Source organism: Carex rostrata, chromosome 10, assembly GCF_964058835.1.
Source record: "Carex rostrata chromosome 10, lpCarRost1.2, whole genome shotgun sequence".
NCBI lineage: Eukaryota > Viridiplantae > Streptophyta > Magnoliopsida > Poales > Cyperaceae > Carex > Carex rostrata.
Genome location: NC_135927.1, coordinates 4,177,830 through 4,189,599, shown reverse-complemented (window position 1 = coordinate 4,189,599; position 11,770 = coordinate 4,177,830). Strand labels below are relative to the sequence as shown.

The window sequence follows — 11,770 nt, the reverse complement described above, 5'->3', positions numbered from 1 at the left end:
GCGGATGATATGAAAGCGAACCGTAAACACTCTGCGAATTTATAACGAAATTTAATGCATTTCCGGAAAAAAAAATTCTGGAAATTTCGCCTGGTTCCGTAAAAACAATTTCCGGATTCCCATTTCCGGAAAATTTTTTTCCGGAAACAGAGATCCTTTCCGAAGGAATGTTTTCCGGAATTTATCTGTTTCCGGAAAAATTTTTTCCGGAAATGGGGCCTGTTTCCGGAAAAAAATTTTACGGAAAGGGTAAAATTCGAATTGCACTAGCCAAGCGGTTAGTTTTTGAAATTTAATATTAAATTTGGATATTAATAAAAAATTCGGTATATTATATACTGCTGAATAATTGTTGAATTCTGAATTTGATACAATCAATTTAAAAAAATATATATACAATTTATAATTTTAGGTACCTGCAATGACTGCATACATTGTCGGTGCATTTTGTGGATTACAAGTTCTAATCGGTCTAATAAAGATAAAAAAACTAGACCAAAGAGAGAGATTAATCACCGGCACAGCATGAGCATGAGACTCGATTCGTGGCGCCTCGCCCTGTGCTGACCCCTCCCCCTCTTGCTTGAAATTCTCGAAATTTTTGACACAGTCATTTTTTCATTTTTATTGACTATACGTATGCGTTTTGTATACCGTATATATATAGATGAACGAGCAAGGAGAGTTTCATATGAATTACAAGTGATGTTGTGTACATATATATAATGTTGGATGTCTGTTATTCTACGTCTCTTCCCTCTTTATAAATCATCTTATAGCGTATTATATTTTATTCTTCACTATTTCTGTTTGTTAATGTTTTTAATAAATTATGGTAATATTTATGATTCAAATATTATCAAAATTGTCAAATAACATTTATCGTGTGGTAGATGTTCGTAAATATATTTGTTCAAAAATCAAAGAAATTTACGAGAATAACGCATTTAATTCCTTTGAAGTGAATTTATAGTCACAAAAATAACAAAATAACATCCAATATCATATATTTATTTGTTCAAAAATAAAATAAAAGATACATTAGAATTTACAGCGTGTGTATTGCTAACATTGTTAACATACATTTTTACTGAATTATCATAGTATATATTTATAATTACATCTAGAATTCTGCTAAATAGTATTTACGTTCTATTGTGTGTAGGGGTGCACAAAAAATTCGAGATTCGTGATTCGATTCGAGTTCGATTCGAAAAAGTTCGAAAAAAATTCGATTCGAAAGTAGTTCGGTTCGAAATTAATTCAAACCAGTTCGATTCGAAATTAATTCAATTTCGAATTCGAACCAGGCCCAATTCGATTCGTGTAATTCGCGAATCTGGCCCAGTTCGATTCGTTATTCGTTTACGCGGAGAATGTGTCCCCATATTTCAATTACGCGTGGCCCAATTCATTTAAACGTGGCCCAATTTGTTTACGTGTCAAAATCAGAATACGCGTGTCCTTTTCATAAAAAAGGAAGTCAGAATACGCGTGGCCCAAATTCCCTTCGTCCCCCAAATTTGTTTACGTGGCCGAATTCCCTGCGTCCCCAAACTCCCTTCGTCTTCTCCCCTCCCTTCGTCTTCTTCCCTCTTTGCGTGCCCAATTCGTTTCATGAAATCGCAGCAGATTTAAAACGAAATTGCAGCAGAATTATCTCCCTCCCTGCGTGCCCAATTCGTGCTCAATTTTGATCTGTTAGCGATATCTGCCATACTGGACTTCTAGAGGAATCCCTGCTGCCCAATTTGTTTCATGAAATCGCAGAAGATTTATTTCCCTTTAAGCTTTAAACTTTCAATTTAAGCTTTTTTTTCCTTTTAAGTTTTCAATTTCGAACTAATTTCGAATCAAATCGAATTATTCGAATTATACCGAATCGAATTCGAATTGGCCTTTTAGGTTCGAAATCTATTTCAATTTCGAATTGGGTTCGGTTCGAAATAATTTCGAATTCGAATTCGAACTAGGTCCAATTCGATTCGGTTCGGTTCGTTCGCAGCCCTAATTGTGTGTGTTCGTTGATACTTCTAATAAATCATGCTCTCATTTAAGAGTCAAGTATCATCAAACATGTCAAATAATATTTCAATATATTTCCTCTACATACTCACAAATTACATATATAATTATTCTAAAATACATTTATATGTGGTTTTTAATATTTCCAATGAATTATGATCTCAATTATAATTTAAATATCACCAAAATTGCCAATTAAAATCCAATATTGATCCTCTACATGCTCATAAATTTATTTGTTAAAAAATAGAAGAGATACATTATAGACTAATTAAGCCTATAATTATTCTAAAACACATATATATTATGATGTTGTAATCTTTTGTGTAAGCAATTCAACTTTGAAGAAAACAAAGAGTTAAGTTTCTACGATATCTATATCGGCAAAATCGACCGAAGTTAAAGATCCTTCTGAGGCAAGCATAATTTCTGTAGTGACCCCCTTTCTCTGTTGGATTGATCTGATTTTTGCCCTTTCTGCTTCAGTTAATTCCCAATTGAAAATTTCCAGATTCTGTTTGAGCCTTTCTTTGTTGAAGCTCTTTACTACAATGCCTACTCCTTGCTCCAGAATCCATCTCAGTGAAATCTACAAAACATAATAACAGAAGAATATTTAACAAACAGTGTTGATTGATATGATTTTAATTATAATCCTAATGAATGACCACTAAAAATCTGATACTCTTCAAAGATTTTATATATAGGTCAAAGGCGTCAAACCCGAATACATTGGTAATAAATAGTTAAATACTGATACCAGCATAATGCTTGACTGATATGGTATAAAATAGTTGGTATATCAATAGTGAAAAAGAGCACTGAGCACCTGTGCAATACTTTTGCCTTTGGCATCTGCTATTTCTTTGAGCACATCAGATGTTAAAACCAAATTAGGGTAGAATCTGTTTTGGCCACCTAAAGGAGAGTGTGCAGTGATAGTTATTCCTTTCTTTGTACAATATTCCTTTAATTTCTGTTGTTGCCATGCTAGATTCATCTCAACCTGAATCAAAACAAAAATTATTTTAGTAATTAAACAATAGAACCTTTTAAGAAAATGAAAATTAGATAAAAACAATCTCAAATACATATTCATTTCTAATTAATTAATTAAGAGTAGGCTTAAAATGTCTCATTGTTTTTGTGCCCCACACATACCCCAGATCCTTATCTCCATTTCAAAAGTGATCCGAACTGCTCAACATGATCGCCATATTAAAATGTGCCTGGGGACCAAATTTTATACTTTATAGAAAAAAAATTACTATTGTTTTAGATATGTAGAAAATCAGAAGATTATGAATCATCCAAAAACAATGATTTTATACTTATCTAAAAAATTACTAAAGAAATTCTAAAAAAAATATAAAATTTGATCTCCAAGTACATTTTAATATGAAAATCACGTTGAACAGTTGAGATCAACTGCGTGGACCTTTAAAACAAAGATAAGGATGTGGGGCACAAAACACTGGGGTATTTTTGAACCGACTCATTAATTAATTAATTAATTAACAGACTTGCACCATTATTTACATTACCTGGTTAACAGCAGGAGGTATCTTAGCAAACTGAATCAACTCCTCAAGCTTCTTTGTTGTGAAATTGCTCACTCCAATGGATCTTGTCAGACCTAGATTTTGGCACTGTTCCATTGCCTTCCACACACCTTTTAGGTCAAGGGGCATCACTTCCTCCCGCTTGAGCGGGAAGGTTACGGGCCCCGGTATCGTACTTATTGGCCAGTGAATCAGATACAAGTCCAGGTAGTCCATTTTCAGATTGCTATATATATATGTTATGAAATGAATTCAGCATATGACATATCAAGAACACCAATCATTGCTAAATACATGTGTATCAAGTATCAGTATGAGAACACCAATCATTGGTATATATAATTGTATGGAAACAAGTTGTATCTTGTATCCATAGTTAATATGCTTGGCAATCAATTTTTTTTTTTTTTTGGGAAATTTTTACTATTTTTTATATATACATATATATAGATATAGATATCAAGAGAGATATGGCCGAACTAGTTCATCATAAAGTACACTTTTTTACACTTTTTGTAATTTTTTCTATTATATTTTAGATAGGTAGAAAATCTCTGTTTTTTTCAAAAAATGCTGAACTACAAGAAAATAGAGTTCTTCTACCTATCTAAAAAATAGTAAAAGAACTTCAAAAATTGTGGTTTTTTTGTGCGCATCTTAATGCATTATTTTATAGAAAAATAACCTTCATTAAAGTGATACATGAGCGCTGTTTACTAACCCAAATTCAAATAAAAATCATCAGTTTAGATAATTAACCCAGAAAATTATAACAACAAAAGGAAAAAAAAAAAAAAAAGAATTACCTGAGACTAGTTTTAATTGCAGAGAGCACATGTTCGGGATGGTTGTCGGTGCACCATAGTTTGGAGGTGATAAACACATCCGCACGGGACTCGATCAGACCGAGTTGCAAGGCCTCGGCGATGGCCTCGCCCAAGGCACCCTCCGATCCGTATGAACATGCTGTGTCGAAGTGGCGGTATCCGATCTTTATCGCCTCTATGATGACACCTTTTGCATTATCAGGATCAAACGATAACCCAGAAGTGCCTACGGCTACGATCGGCATGTTGTGGCCTGAGCTGAGGGTTTTTAAAGGGATTTTTGTACTAGGTTCTGAAGCCATCTCTCTCTTTTGAAATCTTCGTAGAAGCTGCGAAGTCGTGAGCGAGACTCGAACTCTCGATCTTTGGATAGCTACAATTTGAAAACTTACTTTTCCTAGCCAACTGTACTACTGTCTCATCTCCTCTTTCTCTCTCTATCTCTCCCTCGCTCAAATTGAGATTGTTGGTGCTGGTTCCTGCTTTATATATAGGAAAAAAAAGAAAGTTGGTGGTTTAGTAAACCTATGCAACAGATTTACCTAGGAAGTGTTCTAGAGGAATTGCTAAACCTACGCAACAGATTTCCTAATAAATACAGAGTGATATATCATGCACTAACTCACCTGAAATTTAATTTATTTGCTATGCACTTTAGAAACCGTAGTACTGAAATTGCAAATCATTCAGTCTATCAAATCTTTCTCTGTTAGAATGCCCCCAAAAAATACAGGCTCGTTTTTACTTTTTATAATTGATAAAATGGACCTTAAATACTGAAGAAATATTTTAATTTTTTTATTGAAGTACATTTTTATAATTTATAAAATAGGACCAAGGACCTTGAATATTGAAGAACAGATTTGATATATTTATGAGTCAGTCACCCGCTACACAGTTATGTTACTAAGATGTCACATAGGATCCCAACTTGTTGAAATTGTCTTACATAGGTCCTTCCTAGCAAGAGGGAATGCACCCGAAGGCGGCTTCTCGGAAATCAAATATATGTTGGAAAATATATATATATATACAGAGGTTGGCTAAGATCAAAGTGGTAGTTTCTGAATTTTGGTGCTACCAATTTGTTTTTTAATTTTTAAATTTCAAAACGTTGATCCGAACCGTTCAAGTTGTTCTCCATATTATATTGTGCTTGGATACCAAATTTTATATTTTTATGAATTTTTTTACTATTTATTAAGCCAATTTGAAAACAAGTGATCTAACGGTGGCTTCTGATTTTACTATTTTGTTAAGTCACCGTTGGATCAACGATTTTCAAAGTGGCTTAATAAATAGTAAAAAAATTCAGAAAAATGTAAAATTTGGTCTCCAAGCACAATTTAATATGGAGAACAACTTGAACGGTTCAGATCGACGTTTTGAACTTTGAAAATTGAAAAATGAATTGGTAGCACCAAAGCTCAGGAACTACCACTTTGATCTTAGCCAACCTCTCTCTCTCTCTCTATATATATATATATATATATATATATTGGACTTTGCGAGGACTTTTTTTTTGTTTGATTGAAACCCGTAGACATTGAGAGACTTGATTTTTAACAAGTACTAGTAGTCAAAAGCAAGATTGTAAGGTTAACAACGAACAAGACAGATATTTGATTTATATAATTATCAATTTTTACAGAATATAGAGAATTAGTTTTGGTGTAGTAGCAAAAGCAATATTTTTTGTTTGAAAAGCCGCAAGTTGTAGATTTGAAATTCAAACGAAGCAATCTTTTGTAGATTTTAAATTGGCTATTTCAAAGTTTTAGATGAGTACACTGGAAATTTTCCCAAAACATTTAAGTTAATGGTGTTCAATTGACTCCAATTTAATTTTTAGTTTTCAAAATTTATATACATGTATACAATTTTCTATAAAGTTTATAGTTAAAATATTATGGGTACAATAAAACTGATTTCATTTGTAGTATGAAAATTTTATAGATTGACTCTATTAATTCAATCTTTAATTCTTGTCTATGTTACTTGGATACTTTATAGAGAGCTCGGTACCCGTGTTAGATATCGATACACGTCTGATACGGCACCGATACACCAACTGACGTATCCTTTACTACCCGATACGGCTCGGTCAGGAGGCACGACACGGCAGCGATAAGATAAATCTTGTTTTTCACTTTATGTGGTCTTAATTCGTTCCCTTATTCAATGCCTTCACGTGGGTGTGGGGTATGCTATTCTCTCTCCTCTCCAATGCCTTCACGTGGGTGTGGGACTGTGGGGTATGAGGGACAGTATATATATTACATTTTAAATTCTAAATTTCTAACACCTACACCTACTCTCTCCTCTCTCCTCTCTCATCAACTAATACGTTTGAGTTATATATACTCTCATTTCCGGTTTTGTTTATTCTTGTGGGACTAACACACAAAACTATAAAACCAGACTAGTAGATGAAAGATTTTTCTATGGCATTTAATTTAGGTGCAATAGGTCAACGAATTATATATAAGTATTGAATTTATGTGGCAATAGGCCACATAAATTAAATACAATTATCACATACGGAGTCACTAAATTAATTTGTGAAACTTACATACCTTATATCGCATTTAGTTAAATTATAAACTAACTTAATTGATAATATAAGCATTGAAATCACTAAATTAATTATTTTATGTTGTGTAATACAAGTGTTGATTTAATAATATAATTAAAATTATATATATATATATATATATATGAGTACGGCTAACGCGCTTCCTCTAGCATATGGGCCGAAATGCTTCCGGTGGAAATTTGAAATTTCAAAATCCAAAAAGTCGATCTGAACCGTTCATCTCCTTCTCCATATTAATATCTGCTTGGAGACCAAATTTTACATTTTTTGGATTTTTTTTACTATTTATTAAGCCACTTTGAAAATCGCTGATCCAACGGTGGCTTGCCAAACAGTAAAAATCAGAAGCTACCGTTGGATCAGCGATTTTCAAAGTGGCTTAATAAATAATAAAAAAAATTCAGAAAAATGTAAAATTTGGTATCCAAGCAGATATTAATATGGAGAAGAAGATGAACGGTTCAGATCGACTTTTTGGATTTTGAAATTTCAAATTTCCACCGGAAGCATTTCGGCTCATATGCTAGAGGAAGCGCGTTAGCCGTACTCATATATATATATATATATATATATATATATAGATGGGCTATGGTGCATTGCAATGCATGAACCCCCTTATGCATTGCACTATAAATCACAATTTAAAGTCCAAACGACCGATCCGAACCGTTAGATGTTTAATCCATATTGAAATGTGCTTGGAGACCAAATTTTACATTTTTTGGAATTTTTTTACTATTTATTAAGCATTTTTGAAAATTGTTGTTTTGCTGTGAACAATAAAAAACAGTAAAATTTTCTGGACCATCAGATCAGCAACATTCAAAATTGCTTAATAAATAGTAAAAAAATTCCAAAAAATGTAAAATTTGATCTCCAAGTACATATTAATATGAAGAACAAGATGAACGGTTCGGATCGGTCATTTGGACTTTAAATCCATAATTTATAGTGCAATGTATAAGAGGGTTCATGCATTGCAATGCACCATAGCCCATCTCTATATTATATATATATATATATATATATATATATATATATATATATATAGGCTGTGGCTAATTTGCTGCCGGCAGCATTTCTGCCGGCGGTGCTGCCACTGTTTTTTCTATTTTCTGATGTTCAAACAACAAATCTAAACCGTTAGATGTTTAATCTATATTATAATCTACTTGGAGACCAAATTTTACATTTTTTGGAATTTTTTTACTATATATTAAGCTGGTTTGAAAACTGCTGATTTCAATGCTGCAGAAATTTACTGAAATCAGCGGTTTTCAAACCAGCTTAATATATAGTAAAAAAATTCAAAAAAATGTAAAATTTGGTCTCCAAGTAGATTATAATATAGATTAAACATCTAACGGTTTGGATTTGTTGTTTGGACATCACACGGCTAAATATAGCCCCGGCAGCACCTCTGCCGAAATGCTGCCAGCAGCAATTTAGACAGACCCTATATATAGATATATATATATATATATATAATAGATGTATCGTATATTAGATTTTTGAAAATTGTCGTATCACCGTATCCGTATCGTATCCGATACAATACCTAGACCAACGTGAGAGATTAATCACTGGCACGGCTTGAGCAAGAGACTCGATTCGTTTACCTGCCTGTGAAATTTTCCAAATTTTTGCTATAGTCATTTTTTCATTTTTGACTATACGTATGCGTATACATAACCGTACATATATACAGGTGAGTGAGGAAGGAGTGTTTCATATGTATTAGAAGTGATGATATGTACATAATTAACTGTTGTTCTATGCCTCTCTCTCTCTATAAATTATCCTATAGCAGTCTTTTTTATAGTTCTTTTGGATTACAATTACAGCGTATTATTTGTGTTTTTTAATGTTTTTAATAAATTATGGTGAATTTTCAATTATTACTTGCAAATTTTCAGCTTTGGGTACAAAATTTAATCCAAGAAATGTCTAAATTAAACTCTTGGTGGGATCAGTTTTCAAGATTATTGGGTCAAATTCGATCAAATACAATTAAAATTTGTTCACAACAGACGATGAGAAATGTTGTTAACATCACACCAACTAATTCAAATAAATATGGCAACAAGAAGTCTTAAAATTAATAATCATGTGTAAGCAATTCTCCTTCCGAGCAAAACGAGTTCAAGTTTCGACTATATCTATATCGGCAAAGTCGACCGAAGTTAAAGATCCTTCTGAGGCAAGCATGATTTCTGTAGTTACCCCCTTTCTCTGTTGGATTGATCTGATTTTTGTCCTTTCTTCTTCAGTTAATTCCCAATCGAAAATTTCCAGATTCTGTTTGAGCCTTTCTTTGTTGAAGCTCTTTACTACAATGCCTACTCCTTGCTCCAGAATCCATCTCAGTGAAATCTACAAAAGATAATAATACAAGAATATTTAACAAACAGTGTTGATTGATATGATTTTATAATCCTAATGGACCACAAAATCTGATACTCTTCAAATATTTTATATATAGGTCAAAGACATAGGTCATAAAATCAGAATCGGAATCGGATGAATCGGTCAGAATCCGATTAGAAAGTCTATTTAAGTGAATTCATTTTCTTTTCCTCCACAGCTCCTTTCATTCTTTCATCCCAAATTGAAGACTTTCTTTCCGATAAACTCAATTTGATACTCTTCTAAGGAGAGAATCGACCTGAAATCGGTCAAGACTCGCCTGACTCGGCCTGACTCGAATCCAAAATCCGATAACTCGGCCAAGTCAACTGAGTTTTGTTAAAAAAAATCGCATGAGCGTGAAACTCGAATGAAACTTGGCTCGAACTCAACTGATACCATTCTGACTCAGCCGAGTTGACTCGGAATCGGCTGAGTTTCCAAACCATGCCATCAAATCAGAATCCATTAATTATAAATAGTTAAATACTAATACTAGCATAATGCTTGACTGATATGGTATAAATAGTTGGTATATGAATAGTGAAAAAGAGCAGTGAGCACCTGTGCAATACTTTTGCCTTTGGCATCTGCTATTTCTTTGAGCACATCAGATGTTAAAACCAAATTAGGGTAGAATCTGTTTTGGCCACCTAAAGGAGAGTGTGCAGTGATAGTTATTCCTTTCTTTGTACAATAATCCTTTAATTTCTGTTGTTGCCATGCTAGATTCATCTCAACCTGAATCAAAACAAAAATTATTTTAGTAATTAAACAATAGAACCTTTTAAGAAAATGAAAATTAGATAAAAACAATCTCAAATACATATTCATTTCTAATTAATTAATTAAGAGTAGGCTTAAAATGTCTCATTGTTTTTGTGCCCCACACATACCCCAGATCCTTATCTCCATTTCAAAAGTGATCCGAACTGCTCAACATGATCGCCATATTAAAATGTGCCTGGGGACCAAATTTTATACTTTTTGGAAAAAAAATTACTATTATTTTAGATATGTAGAAAATCAGAAGATTATGAACCATCCAAAAACAATGATTTTATACTTATCTAAAAAATTACTAAAGAAATTCTAAAAAAAATATAAAATTTGATCTCCAAGTACATTTTAATATGAAAATCACGTTGAACAGTTGAGATCAACTGTGTGGAACTTTAAAACAAAGATAAGAATGTGGGGCACAAAACTCTGGGGTATTTTTGAACCTACTCATTAATTAATTAATTAATTAACAGACTTGCACCATTATTTACATTACCTGGTTAACAGCAGGAGGTATCTTAGCAAACTGAATCAACTCCTCAAGCTTCTTTGTTGTGAAATTGCTCACTCCAATGGATCTTGTCAGACCTTGATTTTGGCACTGTTCCATTGCCTTCCAAACACCTTTTAGGTCAAGGGGCATCACTTCCTCCCGCTTGAGCGGGAAGGTTACAGGCCCCGGTATCGTACTTATTGGCCAGTGAATCAGATACAAGTCCAGGTAGTCCATTTTCAGATTGCTATATATATATGTTATGAAATGAATTCAGCATATGACATATCAAGAACACCAATCATTGCTAAATACATGTGTATCAAGTATCAGTATGAGAACACCAATCATTGGTATATATAATTGTATGGAAACAAGTTGTATCTTGTATCCATAGTTAATATGCTTGGCATTCAAATTTTTTTTTTTTTTTTGGGAAATTTTTACTATTTTATATATATATATATATATAGATATAGATATCAAGAGAGATATGGCCGAACTAGTTCATCATAAAGTACACTTTTTTACACTTTTTGTAATTTTTTCTATTATATTTTAGATAGGTAGAAAATCTCTGTTTTTTTCAAAAAATGCTGAACTACAAGAAAATAGAGTTCTTCTACCTATCTAAAAAATAGTAAAAGAACTTCAAAAATTGTAGTTTTTTTGTGCGCATCTTAATGCATTATTTTATAGAAAAATAACCTTCATTAAATTGATACATGAGCGCTGTTTACTAACCCAAATTCAAATAAAAATCATCAGTTTAGATAATTAACCCAGAAAATTATAACAACAAAAGGAAAAAAAAAAAAAATTACCTGAGACTAGTTTTAATTGCAGAGAGCACATGTTCGGGATGGTTGTCGGTGCACCATAGTTTGGAGGTGATAAACACATCCGCACGGGACTCGATCAGACCGAGTTGCAAGGCCTCGGCGATGGCCTCGCCCAAGGCACCCTCCGATCCGTACGAACATGCTGTGTCGAAGTGGCAGTATCCGATCTTTATCGCCTCTATGATGACACCTTTTGCCTTATCAGGAACAGACAATAACCCGGACGTGCCTAAGGC

At 33.0% G+C, this 11,770-nt stretch overlaps 2 protein-coding genes and 1 long non-coding RNA gene across 3 annotated transcripts; all 3 read right to left on the bottom strand.

The window, feature by feature from the left end:
• Positions 1-417: 417 nt before the first annotated feature.
• Positions 418-8,723, bottom strand: LOC144560130 (uncharacterized). The gene is made up of 2 exons (XR_013513333.1): positions 8,569-8,723; positions 418-490 (listed from the first exon to the last, which is right to left on the bottom strand). It is a non-coding gene; the product is annotated as an uncharacterized LOC144560130 (long non-coding RNA).
• Positions 2,234-4,756, bottom strand: LOC144560129 (non-functional NADPH-dependent codeinone reductase 2-like). The gene is made up of 4 exons (XM_078309286.1): positions 4,394-4,756; positions 3,570-3,813; positions 2,855-3,031; positions 2,234-2,614 (listed from the first exon to the last, which is right to left on the bottom strand). Exons 1-4 carry the CDS (start codon positions 4,714-4,716, stop codon positions 2,384-2,386), a joined length of 975 nt encoding a protein of 324 aa, XP_078165412.1. The 5' UTR covers positions 4,717-4,756; the 3' UTR covers positions 2,234-2,383.
• Positions 8,724-9,137: 414 nt separating the features above from the next.
• Positions 9,138-11,767, bottom strand: LOC144560796 (non-functional NADPH-dependent codeinone reductase 2-like; the record flags this gene model as incomplete). The annotated part of the gene is made up of 4 exons (XM_078310041.1): positions 9,138-9,383; positions 9,981-10,157; positions 10,696-10,939; positions 11,517-11,767. Coding segments are annotated over 4 exons (903 nt in total), but the record flags the coding sequence as incomplete, so codon positions are not given.
• Between the last annotated feature and the right edge of the window lie 3 nt (positions 11,768-11,770).

Coding starts and splice junctions, on each gene's coding strand:
- LOC144560129 (XM_078309286.1), bottom strand. CDS start 4,716: ATGGCTTCAGAACCTAGTACAAAAATCCCTTTAAAAACCCTCAGCTCA. Junction 3,814..4,393: donor GCAATTAAAACTAGTCTCAG/GTAATTCTTTTT, acceptor ATATATATATAG/CAATCTGAAAATGGACTACC. Junction 3,032..3,569: donor TACCTCCTGCTGTTAACCAG/GTAATGTAAATA, acceptor GTTTTGATTCAG/GTTGAGATGAATCTAGCATG.